Source organism: Mustela nivalis (genome assembly GCF_964662115.1).
Source record: "Mustela nivalis genome assembly, chromosome: 9".
In the NCBI taxonomy this organism is placed as follows: domain Eukaryota; kingdom Metazoa; phylum Chordata; class Mammalia; order Carnivora; family Mustelidae; genus Mustela; species Mustela nivalis.
In genome coordinates, this window is record NC_139028.1 from 78064965 (window position 1) to 78089215 (window position 24251).

Sequence of the window (24251 nt, forward strand, 5' to 3'; positions counted from 1 at the left end):
GTTGGGAGTCCAAAGGCAGGAAAAAAACCCAAGTTCCAGCTCAAAGGCAGTCAGGCTGGAGGAATTTCCCCTCATTAGAAGTAGGGTCAGGGTGCTTTGTTTTATTCAGGCATCGAACTGGTTGGATGAGGTCCACCCACAATAGGGAGGGCAATCTGCCTTTACTCAGTCTATTGATTCAAATATTAATCTCATCCAGAAACACCCTCAGACAACCCCAGATTAATGTTTGACCAAATGTCTGAGCACAATCAAAGGGACACATAAAATTAACTATCAGAGCATCTCAACCACAGAGAACCAAGGAGTCATATCACTGCAGGAATGTAGAGCAGTAGCTTTCAACCTAACTTGGAGCCTCAAAATTAAGCAACAACCAAGAGAGTAAAGGTAAGAGATATTAAAGACAACAAGAGCAAAACCTTGGTGAAAAGCCTATGTTTAGAAGCTAGACAAAGAAAAAGGAGGATTACAGGAAAGAAACTAGGAAGTAGATTTAACTAGAGCACAGAAAAGAAGTTTCAAGGAAAGGATGCAGTCAGCTGTTTTAAATGAAGCAAAAGAGTTGGACAATGATTCTGCTCACTAGATTGGCAATTAGTATTCATATTACCAGAAACAAGTTTCTGCAATACAATGAAAACAGGAGACTGTAAAGGCAGTAACTACAAATTCTTCTTTAAAGAGTAATGGGGGACGCCTGGGTGACTCAATTGGTTGGACAACTGCTTTCGGCTCAGGTCATGATCCCGGAGTCCCGGGATCGAGTCCCGCATCAGGCTCCCTGCTCCATGGGGAGTCTGCTTCTCCCTCTGACCTTCTCCTCGCTCATGCTCTCTCTCACTGTCTCTCTCTCAAATAAATAAATAAATTTTTTAAAAACAAAACAAAACAAAACAAAAATAAAGAGTAATGGTAGAAAATAATCTGGGGAGACAAAAACAAGAATCAAGTTTTGAAAAAGTGAAAGAATAGCCCCCCCAACCAAACCAGAAAGATGAGGCAAATCTGAGGTGGGCAAATGCATACAAAAAATGGTCCTAACCTCACTAGTTTAAAAAAAAAAAAAAAAGTAGTTAAGGTCATCCACCAGAGGAGATGGAAAGGGTGGATTAAAGAAAGTGATGAAGGTTTGAAATAATGCACAAAACTCTACCAGTATATACTTTTCAAAACAGTTTTAAGAATGGGAAAGCTTTACACCTACACAGATGCAAGGTTCATGCCAGATTGTCCCAGAAATTAGACTGAACACAACACCAAATTTTCTTTTTTAGAAGATTTTATTTGACAGAGAGACATGGTTTAGAGAGGGAACACAATCGGGGGAGTAGGAGAGGGAGAAGCAGGCTTTCTGCTGAGCAGGGAGCCCAATGCCGGGCTCAATCCCAGGACCCTGTGATGACCAGAGCTAAAGGCAGGCTCATGACTGAGCCACTCAGGAGCCCCCTAAATTTTCAATAAATATACTTTAAGTGTTATGTGTGTGTAAATATTATATGTCTATAACAGTCACTATTTGGAACAAAGTTAATCACTTCTTTATATGAATTTTTAAATAGTTTTAAAAAAATACTTCACTAAGCTATTGAAATAGTTTACTACGATCAGCTAGACAATGAAAATCATGTTGTTCAGTATTCCCTCTTACTTGGGGGCACGTGAGTGGTTCAGTCAGTTGAGCATGTGACTTTTGATTTTGGCTCAGGTCATGATCTCAGGGTTATAGATCAAGCCCCAAAACATGCTTCAAACTTCAGTGTGGAGTGTGCTTGGGATTCTCCTCTCCCTCTGCCCCCCACCACCCTATGAAATACCTAAAATCTTAAAAAAAAAAAAAAATTCTCCTTGTTTAAAATTAATGATAGAGATTCTGCCAATGGGGTATATAAATGCTTATAATGTGTTAATACAGTTAACTTTTAGAAAGAACTAAAACCCATAGAACTTTGCAAAGCCAGTTCTATGAAAATAATTTGATTACTAAAATCTTTGCAATCTGCTCAAAATAGCTAAATTTATAGCTATTAACTGAAAGTCTGATTTAAACTTAAGTTGCCATAAGACAAATTTTAAATTCTATGCTGCCTTTTCCTGGTATTGGTCACAAAAATTTGAACCAAAGCCATTAGATTATGAACAAAAGACACTAAAAGGAAACAGGAAGTAAGCTTGCTGAGTAAGAAAAATACTCTTTTACCACAAAGCATAAATTCTTAGAGGAAATGAATACTTCAGCATGTAAAGTAATTATAAAGAATACGCACTGCTATCCCCTCCAAGATATGACTATCAGGGAAAAGTTTTAAAATAACCTGCTAGAAACCATCATTATTAAATGACTACTTATAAGTTCTACAGTCAATATTTATTTTATTTCTTTTTAAACTTTTTTTTTTTAAGATTTTATTTATTTATTTGACAGAGAACACGAGTAGGCAGAGAGGCAGGCAGAGAGAGAGAGAGAGAGAGAAGCAGGCTCTGCACTGAGCAGAGAGCCCGATGCAGGGCTCGATCCCAGGACCCTGGGATCATGACCTGGGCTGAAGGCAGAGGCTTTAACCCACTGAGCCACCCAGGTGCCCCCTACAGTCAATATTTAACTATATTATCTGCCTCCTTCAATTTTCTTCCTCATCAGTCCTTGTTCTATCTTCTGGAACAATGGACTTTAAAATTAAGTTACTAACTTGAATTTCTCAATTCACATCAAAAAATATAAATAGGATTTGCTTAATTTTAACCTTTTTATAAAACTTTCAGAACCTGCTGCCACTTATCTGTTAAAATCTAGCACAAAAATGCTACTTACTATAGCACAAAGGTAATATACTTGATATACTGTGAAATTTAGTATATCACTATTTCATCTTTTTACAATACCATGATTTTCAGTTACCCTACTTCCTGAATTGGTTTGAGAAACTATATCCACACTACAAAACTTTATTATTTTTTTTTTAAGATTTTACTTATTTGAGGGGCGCCTGGGTGGCTCAGTGGGTTAAGCCGCTGCCTTCGGTTCAGGTCATGATGTCAGGGTTCTGGGATCGAGCCCTGCATCAGGCTCTCTGCTCAGCAGGGAGCCTGCTTCCTCCTCTCTCTCTGCCTGCCTCTCTGCCTGCTTGTGATCTCTCTCTCTGTAAAATAAATAAGTAAAATCTTAAAAAAGAAAAAAAAAGATTTTACTTATTTGAGAGAGAGAGTAAGAGAGATCATAAGCAGGAGGGAAGAGTAGACGGAGCAGCAGACTTCCTGATGAGCAAGGAGGCCAATTCGGAACTTGATCCCAGGACTCTGGGATCACGACCTGAGCTGAAGGCAGATGCTTAACCCTCTGAGCAACCCAGGTGCCCTCAAAATACAAAACTTTCAGAGAAAGAAAAAAGTCCAGTTCCTCTTGCATGGGAACTTTCCAAACTTTAAGTATTACTCCGGAAATGTATCCCAGAACTCATCCAGTTTAACTGATAAGGGACAGAAACAAAAAATGTTCACCTTTAGCCCAGAAGGCTTACCGATGGCCTGCACAGTTTCAAAAAGGTTGCTATATTCTTCAAGAGTCTCATGTAAATCTCACCAATAAATAATATCAAACTGAAGATAAGCACCATAGAAATATTATGAAAGTAGTTTTACGAGTAGAAATTCAAAGACATCTAATGATTTAATACTCCCTGCACATCCCCTCCCCCTTGAGCACTAAGCATATAACCACCAGTTTCATACAAGTTAAGCTCTTTTTTGCCCAGGGGTCCTGTCCCCATTCTAATTAAATAAACCAAGCTGCACCAAACATCTCAAGAATTCTTGTCACACTCAACGATCCCGCAACATAACCATCTTTATTTCACAGATGAAGAAACTCAGATCCACGAAGTGACTTATCTTCAATTAATATTCTCTTCAAAAAATAAAAAAAAATAATCATCTTCAAGCAAAACATTTCCAATCTTTTCAATGGTTCCTTAAAGGACTTAGCTTCTAGCTCCTGAAAACTGCAGATGTCTCTTTTCAAGACATACCCTAGTTTGTCAGTGGTCCCTCTTTGAATGTGGTGCTCAGACAAAATTATTAAATGGGATTTTAGTAATTTTTTTTAAAGATTTTATTTATTTGACAGAGAGAGATCACAAGTAGGCAGAGAGGCAGCCAGAGAGAAAGAGAGGAGGAAGCAGGCTCCCTGCTGAGCAGAGAGCCCAATGCGGGACTCGATCCCAGGACCCTGAGATCATGACCTGAGCTGAAGGCAGCGGCTTAACCCACTGAGCCACCCAGGTGCCCTAAATGGGATTTTTTTTTTTTTAAGATTTTATTTATTTATTTGACAGAGAGAAATCACAAGTAGATGGAGAGGCAGGCAGAGAGAGAGAGGGAAGCAGGCTCCCTGCTGAGCAGAGAGCCCGATGCGGGACTCGATCCCAGGACCCTGAGATCATGACCTGAGCCGAAGGCAGCGGCTTAACCCACTGAGCCACCCAGGCACCCACTAAATGGGATTTTAATAATGAAATGATTAACAACTGCATTCCTCAGCCAGGCTGCAGTTAGACTCCTTTAAGACTGGGCAGGTAGCCTAAGCCCCCTCAATACAGAAGTAGTGCCATTTAGTAAAGCTGTTGATACATAAATTCTAGAAATCAAGCTCCCATCTGAGTGCTCAGCTGTTCAAGTCATGTTATTTTTGCTTACCTCGATTAGCACACTCATGTTTCTCATACAGTTTGCTTACTCCTTGATCCTTAACCCCCACCCCATCCTGAAACTTTTTTTTTTTTTTAACATAGGCTCCACACCCAGCATGGAGCCCAATTTGGGCCTCAAACTCATGACTCTGAGATCAAGACCTGAGCTGAGATCAAGGGTAAGACACTCAACTTGACTGAGCCACCTAGGTGCCCGCCCCATACTTAAAGCAAAGTCTAACAGGTTTCTGTTAAAACTGATGCTTAGAAGCCTAGTTAATTCTTTTTTTTTGAAGAATTTATTTATCTGAGAGATAGGAACAGAGAAAGCAACAGAAAGCACAAGCAGGGAGGACAGGGAGAAGCAGGCTTCTTGCTGAGCTGGAATAATGTTTCCTTTAGGATAAATGACTTTCCAATCCTGAGAAAGTTAGAATTTGAGACAGATAATGAAATAAACCAGTCATTTATAAATATTTTATTAAATTCAAGATAATCTATGTATTGTGGTCATAATGCATATATTGTAGAGATGTGAATACATACATACAAAGGTGTGATGCAAGGAGCAGGATTATTTCAAAGTGACCTGGATGCTCATTCAGAATTGCATGGACAATCAAGGGCTTTCTGTCTACCAGTGGGAGGACTAAGCCTACACTTAGCTCCCTACAAGACTAGCAGCTTCCTTTTCTCTGATAGCAGACACTGCAACTTTCCACAGTTCCAGAGATCTGTAAGTTCTAGGCAGCTGCCCTTCCCAAACAATTCCTGAAAACAGCTGAAATCCCTAATCCCTCATGCTTCACCCATAAAAAGAAGACCCACACTTGGGGAGGGATCTCTCCGCTGGAACACTGACTGAAATGTGAATCCGGCAGTGACCAGACCTGAGCAGGATAGGCTGTTTTAACTATTTAAAAACGTGCAATTCACTGGCTTTCAGTACATTCACAATGTTGTGTGGTCACCACCACTATGATAAGAACACTGAAATGGTCTAATTCCTTTTTTTTTTTTTAAGATTTTATTTATTTATTTGATAGAGAGAGATCACAAGTACGAAGAGAGGCAGGCAGAGAGAGAGGAGGAAGCAGGTTCCCTGCTGAGCAGGAAGCCTGATGCCATGGGGGGCTCTGGGATCACACCCTGAGCCGAAGGCAGAGGCTTAACCCACTGAGCCACCCAGGCACCCTGAAATGGTCTAATTCTAGAACATTTTCATCACCCCCAAAACCCCTGCACCTACTAAGCAATCATCTTCATTCCTACCTTCCCACACCCCTGGAAAATACTGGTCTGCTTCCTTTCTCTCTGGATTTGCCTTCTCTGGACATATGATATAAATGAATCATACAATACATGGTCTTTTCTATCTTGCTTCTTTCATTTATGTTTTTATGGTTCATCTATTATATATACTAGGACTTCACTCTTTTTTTGTAGGCAATATTCCACTGTATGAACATAACACTTTGGTTTACCCATTTATCAGTTAATTGGGCTTATTTCCAATTTGGGACTATTATGAATAAAGTTGCTAAAACCAATCCAATTTGTAGAATGAGCAAATGATTTAAACAGACATTTCTCCAAAAATGATATACAAATGGCCAATTAAGCACATGAAAAGATGCTCATCATTAATCAGGAAATGTAAATCAAAACCACAATGGTATGCTTCCTATCCATCAGGATGGCTTAATCTAAAAAATGGAAAATAACAGTACTGGCAAGGATGTGAAGAAACCGGAACTCTCAAACATTGCTGGTGGGATGTAAAATGGTGCAACCACTATGGAAAGAAGTTTGGTAATGCCTCAAAAAGCTAAACAGAATTACCAGCAACTCCTCTTCTAGGTATATTCCCCCTCCGCCCCTGCTTTTTTTTTTATTGGATGACTCATGGCTTAAAGTTTCCCCTTCTCCTTTTAAATACTTTAGAAAATGACTGCTATTTTGTAAAAACAAAAACCACAACAAAATGATAGAGATATTAAAAGAAAATAATTTGACACTGTATTTAGGATTCCAATTTAAAATGTATAATTAACTTGTGATTTTTTAAAGTATTAAGAGATTATGTGACTGAATTTATAAATATTGAAAAACTTAAAAGAGCTTAACATATTCTTAGTGTGAGCTGTAGTCAAAATACATTTATAAAACACTGTATCTGGCAAAAAAGAGGAAATTAAGATTTTCCTCTTTCTTCTGATAATGTCCTCATCTTTTTTCCTAAGCTTCCTTACTACCTGCTTCTTTCTCCAAAATGGCTTTTCAAAGTCACAATTCAAGATACACCCATCCAAAAATCATGCAAAATTCGATTATTCGTGGGTGAAGGGATGGGGTAACTGGATAATGGGCATTAAGGCACGTGATGTGAGCAGCAACTGATAAATTATTGAACACGACATCTGAAACTAATGGTGTACTATGTGTGGGCTAATTGAATTTAAAATTTTAAAAATTTTTTTTAAAGATTTTATCCATTTATTCAACAGAAAGAGAGAGTAAGCACAAGCAGGGGAAATGGCAGGCAGAGGAAGAAGGAGCAGGCTCCCCACCAAGCAAGGAGTATGACTAGGGGCTCCATCCCAGGACCCCAGGATCATGACCTAAGTTGAAGGCAGATGCTCAACTGACTGAGCCACTCAGGCAACCCTAACTGAATTAAAAAAAAAAAAAAAAAATTTGCAGGATGCCTGGATGGCTCAGTCAGTTAAATGTCTGCCTTTGACTTGGGTCATGATTCCTGGGTCCTGTGATCGAGTCCCGCATCAAGATTCCTGCTCAGCCAGGAGTCTGCTTCTCCCTCTACCTGATGCTTGCTTGGTTGCTCTTTCTCTGGCAAATAAATAAAATCTTAAAAAAAAAAAAAAAAAATTCACTTCTCCTTCCCTAAAGGCTAATTGGTTACCAGCACCTAAAGAGTAGTTAAGGGCTGATCTAATTAGCCAAATGCTATAATTCACATTAAGGGGAGAATGAGGCTTAAATATTCCCAAGATCCATAGATATAGGAGCAAAATAGAAATCTGTAATGATATACTGTATTTTGAAAGGAGAAGTCTAAACCCTGCTGCCTCTCTTCTAAGGAAGACATCCTTTCCCAGCTACCCTTAACTAATTTTACAGATAGTAAGATGATATGAACTCGGCAACTACACCACATAGGCTATAGTTCCATTCTTGACTTTTATCAATATAGGTGTTTAAAGAGAGACTTCATTGGCTTTTACTTCCCTTCCTCTTGCTCTTCCATTCATTCATTCATTCATTCACAGTTAAAATCAACAAAATAATATATGGGAAAATTTCCATAATGGGGTTAAAACCCAAAATTCCTTGTTTACCCTGAAAAATTAAAGAGATAAGGAAGACAAAGTAGGACCATGTATAATGAGAGGACAGGGAGAGACCTAAAAATTATCTTAAATAAGAACTTATCAGTGACAGCCAGTTCCTTGATTAGGTTTTTAAATTTATAATCCTATTAAAAATATTAATAGCAACTAATTATTCAATTGACCTAAACACATTTAATTCTTTTCCATACAATCTAAGATTCACAGCACATTTAAGAATAAAGAAACTAGATTCAAAATGAGAAACAGTTCTTTTACCTAATAAATTATATACTTAACATGAATTCTGTGTTATACTACTAAGTTTGAGAAGTTAGTAAGAAAAGACTATACCTGAGATACTTGGCCCTGGACTTTTGTAAACTGAGTTGTTCGAATATTTAAAGACTGGCTTCTTGTTACTGTTGCCCCAGAAGGAGATTTTCCATTCACCTTACTTTCAAGGTGACCACTTGTTGGTGATCGCTCTTCAAGAAGAACAGCATCCCAAGGATCCTCTGGAATACTTTTCTCTTCTTCATGATCTAATACCTCTACATTGTCCACCTTAGGTTTACTTAGGGGATCCAAGTCTAACCAGTCAAATTTACTTATATCTTCAGACTTTGGAGATACCTGTAGATTGTTGACTGTTGCTTTTGGATCTGTGATCTCCAAATCAGTCCTTGCTTTTCCATTTTTTAAAAATTCTGATGTACTAGCTATTTTGTCAAACAGCTTTGCCATGTCAGGACTGACTACTGGACGATAGACAGGTAAGCTTCCCTGTGGATGAAAGGGCGTGGTAGGTGTCAAAGGGTATGAAAAATATGGAGACTGTCCTGGGAAAGTTAAATATATAGGTTCTGTGGATGGAAAAGCAGGCATTCTTGGATTGAAGCCATTTTGGAATACAGTCTGTTTACTGCTATAACTTGACTGATAAATAGAAGGTAAAGTGTAAGTGGAAGGCCCAGATAATCCAGGTGGCCACTGTCCTCTCTGAATAGTAGGTCTAAGATAGACCTGTGTTGAAAATGAAGGGCTCAGAACAGGAGTAACTGGCAAGACAGGTGTTTTCCTAGTTTCGAAACTGTCATCCAGCAATAGTTTCTCAAGTTCAGCTTGGGTAAGCTTTTCTACATCAATATCTACTGCTCTTTTTTGGGTATCAGATTCAGGAAACACCATGAGATCATAATCCTGTTTGTTATAAACTTGTGCTTTTTGTCTGGTGTTGCTTGACAACTCAAAGCCTCTCTGATGATCAGTCACTCGTCTATCCTTTTGCAGTTTTGCTAAAGCTTCTGCTTCCATCTGTAATGCTTCTTCTTTGTCCACTTCTTTTGTTCTTGTTGGTTCCAAATGTGATGAACACTGTTTAAATCCATTATTGCTGGATATCTGAGCCATGTCCACTTAAAAGACCAAACCTTCCCTAATATATTTTTTCTTGTAGCTTCCAAGATGGCAAGACCTATACATAAAAATAAACATAAACCTCAATTAGATTTTTTAAAAACACAAATAGATTTATTTTGTTTGTAACCTACCTCATATGATTTAGGATTTAAAGCCACTTACACAAAAACAACCAAATAAAATAAAATGAACAGTTGTGGGACATCTGGGTGAAGGAACATTTTAAAAATATCTACACAATGCTGGGTTAAGGGATATGTTAGTCATACATGACTTTACCTCATTCCCTGACCTAACAGGAAAGCTAGCACTGTAAATGAACTTAAGAACCTTTCATTTTAGGTGTCTCAGTGGCTGCTGTTAACCAATGGCACTTTCCGCAGGACTCTTGGCACAAAACAACTTAAGGGCTAGTCACATATTGCCAAGAGTTTGAATAGGGCTTACTGTTATGCAAATAGCAAGTTCAAATGGTCTCAATCTTTTGCTATTTGTTAAATTACTCATAAGCCAATTAACAATAAAAGTACTCAATATCTAATCAATAAAATCAAGGAACTATTATCAAAACACATATGAAAAATTGATTAAGGGGTTATAGTATTCTATAACTATTAATGTATAATGCAACAAAGATCAGAAAAATAAGAGTATTAAAGCTACAAGAAGTTGCAATACTCCTCTCAAAGGTTAAATTATGGCTGAATTTGTCAGTTTTGACCACACTTCTATTGGGTTATCTGAAGTTAAATCATTAGTTGTAATACTGGGGTATCTGGCTGGCTCAACTGATGGAGTATGCAACTCTTGATCTCAGGGTTATCAGTCTAAGCCCCATACTGGGCACAGAGTTTAAGAAAAGAGTTATAATCTTAAAATTCTTCCTTTTTAAATTGCTAAAATATCTATTCATAAGCTATAAGAAATAGTTTATTAAACTATTTCATCAGTTAGTTCATAAAAATCCGTAGTCTTCTACTTAAGATAAACATAGTTCAGATCAAAATTACTGTATGAAGCAAAATAACCAGTTAAAGGGTTAGTTAGCTACTGTGTAACAGGGCACATTTCTTGCTTTTCTTATCAATACGAATCAGGGATTAATTATGGGTCTGGAGTCACATCAGCTTGATTTATGAAGCTGTAAGAACTCGGGGAAGTGAAAACTTTCCCACATGCCTTAGTTTCCTAACTTTTTTAAAACAATATTTTATTTATTTATTTCACAGACAGAGATCACAAGTAGGCAGAGGCAGGCAGAGAGAGAGAGGGGAGGAAGCAGGCTCCCCGCTGAGCAGAGGACCCTGGGATCATGATCTGAGCCGAAGGCAAAGGCTTTAATGCCCCAGTTTCCTAACTTTTAAAATGAGAAAGTATCTATCTCCTAAATTAGAAGCATTAAATGAAACAATTCAACTGAAAAGTGCTTATTATTCACCTTGAGCATAAGCATTAAATAAATCACATCTATTATTAATCTAAACTGATTTGAGATTCACCTAGTTTGAACACCTAGAAATCAAGGGAGCGGGCGCCTGGTGGCTCAGTGGGTTAAAGCCTCTGCTTTCAGCTGAGGTCATGATCCCAGGGTCTTGGGATCGAGCCCCATATCTGGCTCTCTGCTCGGCGGGGAGCCTGCTTCCCATCCCCCCTCTCTGCCTGCCTCTCTGTCTACTTGTGATCTCTGCCTGTCAAATAAATAAAATATTAAAAAAAAAAAAAAAAAGAAATCAAGGGAGCTCTTACATCCTTTTTCTAGCACAGTGCTTGTCTATAGTATATACAAAATATAAGTTTAATGATAGGAGGTAAGGAAACACTCAAAGTGATTTCAGATTAATGTAAAACAAATGAAAATCCTAAGTGCTGAGGTAAAACTAAATGAAAAAATTACTAGTGATGAGGACATAAAGAGATATTCAAGGAAGACATCCTTTGCAAGTCTTTTTATACAACTATAGTTGAACTTCTTTTTTTTTTTTTAAAGATTTTATTTATTTTTCAGAGGGAGAGTGAGAGCGAGCACAGGCAGACAGAGTGAAAGGCAGAGTCAGAGGGAGAAGCAGGCTCCCAGCGGAGCAAGGAGCCCGATGTGGGACTCGATCCCAGGATGCTGGGATCATGACCTGAGCCGAAGGCAGCTGCTTAACCAACTGAGCCACCCAGGCGTCCCTATAGTTGAACTTCTGAGGCATTTCACTGAAAAGCTTTTCCATATTTTTCCCTTCTGTGGTAGACTGCAAAACTAGGCACAAGGCACACTTAAATTTGTATACTTCATTGTACGCAAACATCTCATCAAGAAAAACTGTAAAGATACTGACTTTTACTAAATATATACAGACTACGTAGAGGAAAAAACTGACATCTACTATTTACTCTGAAATTCAACAAAAAGTAATATAAGTTAATTAGCTGAGAGAGGGATAGATGGATAAACATGTGCTAAAGCAAGTACAGGAAAATATTAATAGAACAATCTAGTTGGTAAGCATATGGGTATTCACTTTGAAATCCTTTCAACTTGGCCGCATGACTGAAAATTTTCACAAAATGTTGGATGGGGAAGAAGAGGTACAAATTCCTCCCACTTCAGTACACACTTCCCCTTTATAAAGTTACTTCGCTTCTCCTCCCATAAAGGGTGGAAGTCTAGTTCTCTGTGTGACTTGCTTTGTCCAATACAATATAAAAGAAGTGACACTGTGGGAGTTCCAAGTTCATGAGAGCCTGACTGCTTCATCTCTTCCTTTTTTCAGTGCAGCCACTGCCATGGGAAGGCTCATAGTCGATGAGAGAGCACTAGGAGAAAAAGGTCCAGTCAACAGTCATCACCAACCAGCAAATACGAGCAAAGCCACCACCTTATCATCCACAGTCCAAATAGCCACATCCACATTACTGACCCAAGACAAGACAGCAGAAAAAAACACCTACCCTGAGTTCAAGCCAAATTGCTAACCCACAAAATCATTTTGGAATGAATGGCTTAGTACATAGCAACAGATAACTGGTCAATCTTTCCTTCTCACTTTCAGAAAGCAAAAGCCAATTACCAATTTAACAGCAAATTTCCATCTTAACTTTCACAGCCACCACTACCACCTTCCTTCAAGTATCCTTAGAGAATGAACAGTTCCCTTTTCCTTCCTAAATCCTTTCCTTTTATATCCTTAATCCCCCTGAATTCCCCTACTTATCAGTGATTGCCTCCTCTGCATTATTTTCTCTTACTTGCTTCTGCTCCTCTGCCATAAAAATGCTCAAGTTTTATACACACTGAGGTGGAAAAAAATCTTAACATTCCTCTTTAGACTCCAGTAGCTTTCATTTTAATATTCTTTTTTCACTGCCAAAATTCTCAAGTGAGTGACCTAGAAAGTCCTTTCTTTACTCATTCTGCCTTGGAAAAATTATAATTGTCCTTCAGGGCCCAGTGCAAATACAGACACCTGAAACTTTTCTTAAGCAGCTCCTCTTAGAAACTATCTTTTCAGCTCATATAAAACTTCTATCTTAATTTTCATAGACTTTATGCTGTTTTTGCCTCATCAATATCCTTTCTTCTGATAGTAGAAATTATAACTTCCTTTTTGGAATACTGTCATCTCTGTTTTGTTACATCTAGTTCAAATAGGGCTCCAACATCCTTAGTCCTCCCACCCACAACCACATCAGAGGACCCGTCTGGCCACTTAGAGTTAATCCCAAGACTTCTGAAACTATTTGGAAAGGAAGCCTATCACTGAAGCTGCTAAATTTATGGGATTTAAGTCTGGCATCGCTGTGGCCATCTTTGCCACTACTCACTGAAGGAGATGCTGCCCGAGAACAGATTCAAACCAGAAGAGAGCAAAGCTATGATAAATAAAATGGAATAGATTCTGGATATTACATTAAGTGTCGGGATCCAACCCATGTCCAAGACCAGTCTTTTCATTTATGTAAGCCAATAAATTCCTCTGCTTAAGCTCTACTTTCTCCCATAATAACTAAAAAATCTCTTTATACAGAATCTGTAACCTGTATGTCTACCCGATAGTATTGAATAAGCTTAAGTGCAGAGACCTACTTTGTTCTTTCTTCCCTACATTTAAAAGCACCCAGCTTAATAAATATGGGCCTTAATGAACATGTGGGTTTTTTTTTTTAAGATTATTTATTTATTTATTTGACAGAGTTCACAAGTAGGCAGGGAGGCAGGCAGAGGGAGAGGGGGAAGCAGGCTCTACGCTGAGCAGAGAACCCGATGTGGGGCTCGATCCCAGGACCCTGAGATCATGACCCCAGCTGAAGACAGAGGCCCAACCCACTGAGCACCCAGGCACCCCTAATGAATATGTGTTTTAAAGAAGGGAGTAAGAGCTATCAGACAGCTTTGAAGAAGAAATTTCAGATGGCACATGACTGGAATATATGAGAGAAGGTTCAACTGCCTGTTACTGAATACCACAACATGGTGTATTTTTCACAAAATCAGATGAATTAGAACAAAACAACATTTTGCAAAGGGAAGCAAATACTGAACTGCAATTGACCTTCCCCAGGCATATTGGTAATTTATTTAACCATTTTCCTGGCCACCATATTTGGTAATGATAGGACATTGTTCTGAAAGAGAGAATCAGGATTTTTTAAAGTGAGCTTGAGATAGTTTACTCAAAAGAGCACACTTATTCTAAATTATTTCATATTAATGTTACCTTTTATTTACTGACAAAGGTATAAAATAGTGTGAAAAATATTTTAACAGTGAACATGGCATTTTTTAACATCACTTTATTTGCTTGCCCTATCCCCAGTATTAACCCCAAGCAGAATTTGCTAAAGTAAATTCAACTCTAAGTAGTTAAAGTAAGCTATTAATGGATGATTTACCATATTTTAGCTTTCCAAAAAATTATCATGCATGTATACCCAAAGGTAATAAAGGACTTAAAAGGTTGTCCAAAAGTAACCCAGTGCTTCAGCTATTTTTTTCTGAGGCTGCCATAGTAACATGCTCCATTAATTTTTTTAAACAAAACATCATTTGATGACAAACATTTAGCAGGATACAATTTTGCACATGCTAATTCAAAATGCAAACTTCAAGGCTAATGTTCTCCTAATTCAAGCTGGAAAAGACAATATAACTAGTTTCTGAATGATGACTGTATACCATCTGCCAAAATTTCCCAACACTGAGTAACCCAGTGATAATCACAAGGCTGTAGCTACTTTAAATTCTTCAAAAGAGGGCAATTAAACTATTCAGTTAAACTTTGGGATACCATTTGCAGACCCAAAAGAATTAATTTAAAAGCTCTTGGCTTCTTTGGTAGACATTCATTTAAAATTTAAATTTAGATCTCAGAAATAAGAAATAAAACAAGCCAGTACTGCTACCCATCTAAATACTTTGTGATCTTGAAATTAAAGGTAAGTAAAAAGAAACAGAGATAAAATCATTTGAGTTCAACAATGAAAATATTTCTCATCTAAAATGAAAATGAGGGGCGCCTGGGTGGCTCAGTCAATTAAGTATCTGCCTTCTGCTCAGGTCATGATCCCAGGGTCCTGGGATCCAGTCCTGCATTGAGCTCTCTGCTCAGCAGGGTGCTTCTGCCTCTTCCTCTGCCTGCTGCTCACCCCTGCTTGTGCTCATGCGTGCATGCTCTCTTGCTCTTTCTGAGTCAAATAAATAAATCTTAAATAATAATAAATTAAAAAAATAAAGTGAAAATGAATCTCAAAGAAAATTAAATAATGGCACCCCTAAGGAACTGAATACTATGCCACCATTAAAAATAAAATTATTGGGGTGGCTGGTTGGCTCAGTGGGTTAAAGCCTCTACCTTCGGCTCAGGTCATGTCTCAGGGTCCTGGGATCGAGCCTCACATTGGGTTCTCTGCTTGGCAGGGAGCCTACTTTCCCCCCTCTCTCTCTGCCTGCCTCTCTGCCTGCTTGTGATCTCTGCCTCTCTGTCAAATAAATGAATAACATCTTTAATAAATAAATAAATAAATGAAATAACTAACACTACAGTAACCATGGAAAATATTTAAAACTGTAGCAAATATCTACATATCTCTATACATAAATCTACAGACATACACCAATATACATTGTTTGCATAGATACATAAACACTAAGTGCCAAAAACACTGCTTAAAGCAATGTATTAACTAATTTAATCCTCATAAACTAAGTAGCTACTATTATCTCCAGTATACAAACAAAAAAACTTCATACAAATTATATAATCTGCCCAAGTTCATAGTAGTTAGCAAGTGGTGAAAGAACTCAAATCCAGGCACTGCTAATTTACTATATTTTTATGTTCACAGTTACCTAGAATAAGTGTCTAAACATACCTTATCCTTCATAAATACCAACTTTCTTCCTCAAGGCTAGTTACCTCATTCTGCATTAATAAATTTTATTGTTTAATTCTATCATGAAGCAATTAATGCTATTTAGTTATAACATGTGCCAATTTATTAGTTAATTTATTATCACATGACTAGCAAATTTATCATTTCTTTGAGGGCATGAATTCGGATTTTACTCATCCTCTTCTACTCTACTGTAGTTGTTGAATGAATGCCTCCATGACTAGGAACTTAAGACACTGTTCTTTTTATCAAAGAGAATCTCAAATTCTGCAACAAGCAAAGAAATAAAAAAAAAAAAAACGGACTAAAAGAGTTTATTTATTAATGAGTCAACTAAATTTGGGACACCTGAGTAGCTCAGTTCAGTGTCTACCTTCGGCCCAGGTTTTGATCCCAGGGTCCTGGATTCAGCTGGGAGCCTGCTTCGCCCTCTGCCTAATGCTCCCCCTGCTCATGTTCTCAGACAAATAAATAAATAAAATCTTGAAAAAACAAAAAAACTAAAAGTGAAAAATCATGTAGTTGAGTTTAGAATAAACAAGTGGTGGCAGAAAAAAATTATCTTGGAAACTAGGAGGGGAGACGGCAACAGAAAACTAAAAATAGGAGAGGAGGGGGTGCCTGGCTGGCTTAGTCAGTGGAGTGTGTGACTCCTGATCTCAGTCAGGATTGTGAGTTTGAGCCCCATGTTGGGTATAGAGATTACTTAAAAAAGGAAAACTCTTAAATAAAATAAAAATAGGAGAGAAGCATCATCTGTTCTAAAAGGAAAAACTCCAGTAGACAAGATAACATTCTCGAACTATCTCTGATTCATTGAGGAAAAAAATTCAACTGACAAAAGTAATCAAGTACTTTGGTATTAGGCATTATACAACTTTGTCAAAAAGATTAAATGGATGAATGTCCTGGTGTTTGTTGGGTTAGCACTATTCAATGGGAATGGAATGCATGCCACATACTGAATTTAAAAATTTTTACAACTACATTAACAGAAAGAAGCAGACAAAATTATTAATATTTTATGTAATACAATATATTCAAAATACTGTCATTTCAATAGGTAACCAATATAAAAATATGAATGGGACATTTTACCTTCTTTTTTATAATAAGTCTTCAAAACGCGGTATATATTTTACACTTACACATTTCAACTTAGACTCGCCATATTTCAAGTGCTCAAAAGCTCAAAAGGTGGCAAGTAGACAACTTATGGACAGAATTTAAAAGGAAAGGAACAAAAAGCAGGGTGAACGAGCATCATTAATTTCTGGATAGTAAGGAAAAATTTATTTTCCCAAAGGGAATTCATCCCTTCCCTCAACTCAATAAAGTATCTCCAATGTCTATTAGTTAATTTTCAGGGGAAGAAAAATTTTAGTTCCCTAAATAACATACAGCCTTTTAACTAAGGTCTGTCTTAACCATTATGAGTAAGTTTTGTATTTTTAAAGTATACAATTTCTAATTGTTCTACAATTAACAAACTGTTAACATTTCATAGATAAATTTCATTTCATAGATAAATCAACCAAACAGGATTACAAAATTACGAAAACGTTAACTTATTTAAGTGTAAGGGGAAAAAAAAAGAATCATAAAGCCAAACTAACCCAGGGAATTCCTAGTTAACCTCAGTATAAAGAAGGCCATCCCAATAGGATTTAAAGCCAGGAAGAGAATATTCAAATATGTATTTATTTTTTTTTTAAAACTTATTTTTGGTAAATAAGCACTACATAATTTATTTACTTCTTCAATAAATATTCATTATTGGGTGTATACTAGATGCTGAAAGCAAAATAAAAAAACAACAACCACCATTGGAGTGCCTGGCTGGCTAAGTAAGAAGAGCACACAGCTCTTGATCTCATGGTCCTAGGGCAGGAGTGACAGACTGGGCGTAGAGATTACTAAAATAAATAAACTTAAAAAAAACTAACTATTAAAAATATCAATGAAAAAGCAATAAACATGGGGCGGCCTGGATGGCTCAGCAGGTTAAGCGTCTGCCTTCAGCTCCCTCAGGTCATGATCGCAGGCTTCTGGGACAAGAGCCCACAGAGGGCTCCCACCACAGTTTGCTTCTCAGGATGCCTCTGACAATCCCCACTCATGCTCTCTCTCTCTGGAATAAAAAAAATCTTTAAAATAAACAAAAGTTGGGACGCCTGGGTGGCTCAGTTGGTTGGGCAGCTGCCTTCAGCTCAGCGTCCTGGGATCGAGTCCCATATCGGGCTCCTTGCTCGGCAGGGAGTCTGCTTCTCCCTCTGCCTCTGCCTGCCATTCTGTCTGCCTGTGTTCATGCGCTCTCTCTCTCTGACAAATAAATAAAAAAATCTTTAAAAAATAAACAAATAAATAAATAAAATAAACAAAAGTTATACTAAACCTAATATACCAAACTGATTAACACATGCACAGAGAAATAAAAAAATATTCATCATACTAAACCTTTTAAGATACAGTAAGGAGATTAAAAAAAATGCTGTAAATTTTCCTATAAGATTTTATTTATTTATTTGACAGACAGAGATCACAAGTAGGCAGAGAGGCAGGCAGAGGGAGAGAGGGGGAAGCAGGCTCCCTGCTGAGCAGAGAGACTGATGCGGGGTTTGATCCCAGAACCCTGGGATCATGACCTGAGCTAAAGGCAGAGGCTTTAACCTACTGAGTCACCCAGGCACCCCTTACAGCATTTTTTTTTAAAAAATTTCTTTCTTTATTTGACAGTGAGAGGGAAAGAGTGAAAACACAAGTAGGGCGAACGGCAGGCAGAGGGAGAGGGAGAAGCAGGCTCCTTGCTGAGTAGGGAGCCTGGGCTCGATCCCAGGATCCCGGGATCATGACCTGAGCCGAAGGCAGAGGCTTCAACCCACTGAGCCACCCAGGCGCCCCAATTACACACCAATCTTACTCATGAAATACAAAATACAAAAAGTCCTAAACAAAACAGCAAACCAAACTTAGCTGTAAATACAAATTGCAATTTACCAGAAATTAAAACAGAAAAAGCATATGTTCATCTCAATAGATATTCTTCGCCAACTATGAACAGAAGGGAAGTTCCTTATTTGACCATGAGTAGCAACAAAAATCTTATCTAATGATGAAACCGTGAAAGCTTTCCCTTTGACCATGAACAAAAACCAGGAAGCCCACCACTACTTCAATGCAACACTTTATAGACTACTAGACAGCACAGAAAAGGAAAATGTAGGATCAAATAGGAAGAAACAAAGTATTATTCCGAGATAGAGTAAAAATTCCAAAGAATATGTAGGTAACAGCAATGCTAGATTTTAGCAAGATTATTGGAAATGATACTAATATATAAAAAATCAATTGTATTTCTATATATTCATCATAGTTAGACAAGGCAATTTTCAAAACAATTATATTTATAGTAACACACAGAACCCACTAACTAGCAGTACATGTAACAAGTTGTGGGGGAAAATTATAAAACTTTACTGACAAATACTAGGATTATCTGAATGTAAGGGATAGTTTTCCATGTTCAGAAGCTTGAAAACTTAATTTTGTGAAGATTCCACTTCTCCTGAAATAGATATATAGACTTGATGAAATCCCACTCAAAATTCAACAGTTTTTAAAATAAAATTTGACAAGTTAATTCTAAAATTTATTCAGTAACCAAAATGGCCAAAAAAGCCAAAACCCTCTTGGAAAAGAACAAAGTGGAAACATGTGCTCTACCCAATAAAGATTATAAAAGCAATTTTATTAAAGATAATATGGTATTTATGCAGGAAGAGAAAAATCTAATAAAGAACAGGCTAAGAGGCCAAAAACAGAAACACCCCTGCATAGACACCTGACTAAAGACAAGCGCATATCAGAGCCCAGGGAAAGAACTGTCTTTTCAATAAATGAAGCTAGAACAAATGAAGGGATATGAAACAGATTCCTACTTCCTTCCCTCCTTAAGCAAAATCAACTCAAGGCAAACCAAACGTCTAAATGTGAAAGGAAAAATAGAATCAGAGAAAGGAAAAATTTCTTAAACAAGACAGAAAGCACTAAACATAAGAGGAAAAAAAAAAAAACCTGGACTATAATCCACAACTTTTATTTATCAAAACACACCAAAGAGGATGACAAAAACAAGCCACAAGAAAGGAAGATATCTTTAACACATAACCAAAGAACTCAAATACTAGATTACTAACTTCTACAAATTAAAAAGAAAATCCTAAGAACCTTCGAGTAACATTGCCCACAATAGTCCAAAGTAGAAACGAACCTGGAATTAGTCATTAGATCAATCTCCAGTTCCTCTCTCATCTCAGGAAGTCAGGGGATGAAACTGAAAGTTCCAACCCTCTAAACATGCTTCAGCCTCTGATGACCAGCCCCATCCTGAAACTATCTAGGGATCTCTGCACTATTAACCTCATTAGCATACAAAAAGAAACTCTAGAAATTCCAAGGCTTTAGGAGTTCCATGAGAGGAACCAGAACAAAGACCAAATATTTTTTTTTATTATATCACAGTTCATTCAGTGGAATTCTATATAGTAATGCCAATGAACTACAGCTATAAGAAAAAATGAGTAAAATGTAGAAACATGACAAACACATGGACACACAAAAATACATACAATGAGGGGTGCCTGGGTGGCTCAGTGGGTTAAAGCCTTTGCCTTTGGCTCAGGTCATGATCCCAGGATCCTGGGATGGAGCCCAGCATCAGTCTTTCTGCTCAGCAGGGAGCCTGCTTCCTCCTCTCTCTCTACCTGCTTCTCTGCCTACTTGTGATCTCTGTCAAGTAAATAAATAAAATCTTAAAAAAAAAAATACATACAATGATTCCAGTCACATAAATTTCAAAAACATGAAAAACTCTATTGTTTAAGAATGCTTACATTAAAAAAAAAAGAATGCTTACATAATGGTAAAACTGTGAAGAAAAGGAAAGGACTCTCAAAAGTTAGGATAGTGGTTACTCATGGAGGGAGGCAAAGATTCATGACCAAGGGTAAGTATATTAGGGACTTCTGGAATACAAGCAATGTTCTAGTTCGTTACCTACTGACTGGTTATACAGGTGTTTATTTTACAATTACTTGTTAAATAATCATATGCTTTATGTACTTTTCTGTGCATTATTTCATAATAAAATAATCTACTCCCCATATATTTTAAATTTCAGTAGTTTAAATATTTTCATATATTATACATGGTATGTGAAAATTAAACCACCTACAATTAATAGTATGTGGGGGGGTTAAAATTCACATGTGGCAAATTATATGAACACAAGACGCTCAACTTTTTAATGTCATAAAAAATATAAATAAGAGCAATATTACCCCTTTTTATTTGCCAATCTTTAGGCTAAGTTAGGGACACTACTCTCATTTATTAAGGGATACAAAGAAAGGGTTATAATTAAGACTGCAAAAGAAAACAACAAAACAAATTACCGTTTCCCAATTTTCACCATCTGTGAATTACTTAACAGGCAATGCACATAACATGATTTATGTTAAAAAAAAAAAAATACTTCACTGCATTTTAAAATACAACTACAATATTTAAAAATAGATACTAAGCAAGAGAGATGACTGCACACTCTGACCATTTTATGTTATATCCAGCAAATTTATTTTACTTGAATTGAATTGGAAAATCCTAATTTAATTATAGCTCGTCAGGAACGCAGCAATGTTTGATGGTAACTCTATCAGAAAGTTACTGATATGTACATACAATCTTATAGCCTCCACCTTCAACTATTTCTTGAATCTGAGCATTTTTTCTATATATTCCTACTACCATCCTAGACCAACCATCATCTGTTGCCTGGATTATTGGAATAAATACCCAGTCTGTTTCTGCCAACCCTCCACCCTCCACCTTCAGATCACTCTCAACACAGCAGCCAGAATGATACTGAAAAACTAGATCTTTCCACTCAGAACGTTCAACAGTTCTTATCTCACTCAGAAAAAAAAAAAAAAAGGTAAAATCCTTACAACAGCCTACCAGGCACTCTAATATCTGGTCCCCCTATTACTTCTGTAATTCTCCTCTGTGCTACTATCAAACTAACTGCCTTGTTATTCCTCAAATACATTATACTTCTCGCTCAGAACCTTTGCTCTTCTGTTCCCTCTAGACTATTCCGCCCCTGGATAGCTGAATGGCATACCCTCTCACCTTCAAGTGTTCCCTCAGAAGGTGATATCTGAGTTACTCCCTGATAATCAAGATAAAACTGCAACTTTCTCTAACTCCACTGTTCATACACTTTGCTTTTTCCTTAGCATTTAGCACCATCCAGCATACTACAGATTTTTTTTTTTTTTAAGATTTTATTTATTCGACACAGAGAGAGATCACAAGTAGGCAGAGTGGCAGGCAGAGAGAGAAGGGGAAGCAGGCTTCCTGCTGAACTGAGAGCCGGATGTGAGGCTCTATCCCAGGGCTCTGAGATCACGACCTGAGCTGAAGGCAGAGGTTTAACCCACTGAGCCACCCAGGCGCCCCCAGCATACTTAGATTTTACTTATGTATTTTGCTGTCTAGTTTTTCCCCCTCTAGACTATAAATTTCATGGAGCTAGGATTTATCTGTTAGGCTCACTCTTATACACCCAGCGCCTAGAACAATCCTAGAACAAGCAAGCTTACATTCAAATGTTTGTTAACAAATAAATGAAATTTAATCTAATATGCTCCCGATTAGGAAGCAATTTTTCATTGTAGAGTGCCTCTGTTGCTCTGTAAGATACTTAAAATTACACAGAAATATCTTACTCAAAGTGAGTATTTTAAACTAAGAGATACCATAGATTTTTAACTCTTGTTGCATTCATTTTCATTTAAAGTATTTTGAAGTCATCTTAAAAGTGCCAAATTATAAACCACTAATTTCTTTCTCTGGGGGGAATAAAATAATGTGCGTTACTCTCAGTACTGTTCTTCAGAGCCACATGGTCCTTCCCAGTCAGATCAAAACATACAACTATTTTGAAGTACTTGTGGAAAATAGAGTTCACGCCTGCCTGTTGATTAGAAATAGAAGTCTTGGATGCAACAGGGCAATTTCGCTAGAGATGAATCTTGAGGTGTTACCTATATAAAACTAAAGACCTGAAGTCATGAAAGTAGTTGTAATTGCCCTGGGAGAATGTGTTAAGTGAAGAGAATAAAAGAAACAAGGAGGAAATCATAAGGGCCACTAATTCTTACGCAGGAAACAAAAGGTCAGAGAAACATAATAGGTATGAAAAATGGTATCAGAGAAATAAGGGAATGCAGTGTCCTAAGAAGAACGTGATTAGTAGTGTCAGAAACTACAGAGAGGTGACACAGGATAAGGGTTGAAAAAGGAAAAAGAAAAAAGAAAAAGAAAACCCTCAAAATCTAAGCTTGTTTGTGATTATTTTAATAATAATTTCATTAGATACAATTAACTTATAAAATTCACCCATTTAAAGCATACAATTCAGTTGTTTCCATATATTCAGAACTGTGCAACCATCGCCACTACCAAACTGCAGAACATGTTCATCATCCCAAAAGAAACACTTTACCCATTACCAGTCCTTCCTCATTTCTCCATCCCACAGACCATCAGCAGTGATTTTTTTCCAAAGAGAACAATTTGGAGAAGTGCAGAAAACTAAAAAAGTAAGGAATTACAAGTGGCAAAGACATATTATTCTTTCAATTCATTGACAGTAAAAGGAACTCAGACGAGGTATCAGGAATGGCTGTTTAAAATGGTTTAAAAAGGCCTTCAATAGAGTAGATTGATGACAAGAATTCAGGGCACAAAAAGTAATAGATACATAAAACTGGACATTCACACTAGCTTAATTATTGAGTACAGTTGGATATGAATCAGAAGCATGGATGAAGGGTCTTTTCTTGAAAAGGAGAAGACATCTTGCAAAACAGAGATGATAAAGGTAAGGAACTACTAGGTCAATAACTAAAAATGGAGGACTGAGGGGAGCCAATGGTAGAAAGCAGATTTTCACTATCTAAAGTTTGGTAGAGTTTTAAACACTTCATCATTTGTAAGCTTTATTATTTTAAAAGGTAATAAAAATGTGACAAAGTGGGGCTCCTGGGTGGCTCAGTGGGTTAAAGCCTCTGCCTTTGGCCAAGGTCATGATCCCAGAGTCCTGGAATCGAGCCCCACCATCAGGCTCTCTGCTCAATGGGGAGCCTGCTTCCTCCTCTCTCTCTCTCTGCCTGCCTCTCTGCCTACTTGTGATCTCTTTCTCTGTCAAATAAACAAAATCTTAAAAAAAAAAAAAAAAAAAACTGACAGAGGGATTTTCCTGTTATTAGAATACACAAAGTGGCATGAAACTGTCTCACTTCAACAATGAAAAACAAGCTAAGTAAGCTTTAAGAAAATACTTTTAAGAGAC

At 37.3% G+C, this 24251-nt stretch overlaps 1 protein-coding gene and 2 long non-coding RNA genes across 8 annotated transcripts in view; 2 read left to right on the forward strand and 1 right to left on the reverse strand.

Moving 5' to 3' along the window:
- LOC309872724 overlaps positions 1-24251 on the forward strand; it is a 639146-nt gene that overhangs the window by 487522 nt on the left and 127373 nt on the right. The gene's annotated exons all lie outside the window — the stretch shown is intronic.
- The window catches only part of PIK3C2A (phosphatidylinositol-4-phosphate 3-kinase catalytic subunit type 2 alpha), a 168201-nt gene that overhangs the window by 70492 nt on the left and 73458 nt on the right, over positions 1-24251 (reverse strand). For all 6 annotated transcript variants that reach the window (XM_082747221.1, XM_082747220.1, XM_082747219.1 and 3 more), the window contains one exon: positions 8390-9512. In XM_082747221.1, the coding sequence (XP_082603347.1) occupies positions 8390-9448 (1059 nt within the window). In that variant the 5' untranslated portion in view covers positions 9449-9512. The remainder of the gene's footprint in view (positions 1-8389; positions 9513-24251) is intronic.
- Positions 168-12574, forward strand: LOC309872718. The gene is made up of 3 exons (XR_014316080.1): positions 168-390; positions 4788-4864; positions 12217-12574. It is a non-coding gene; the product is annotated as an uncharacterized lncRNA (long non-coding RNA).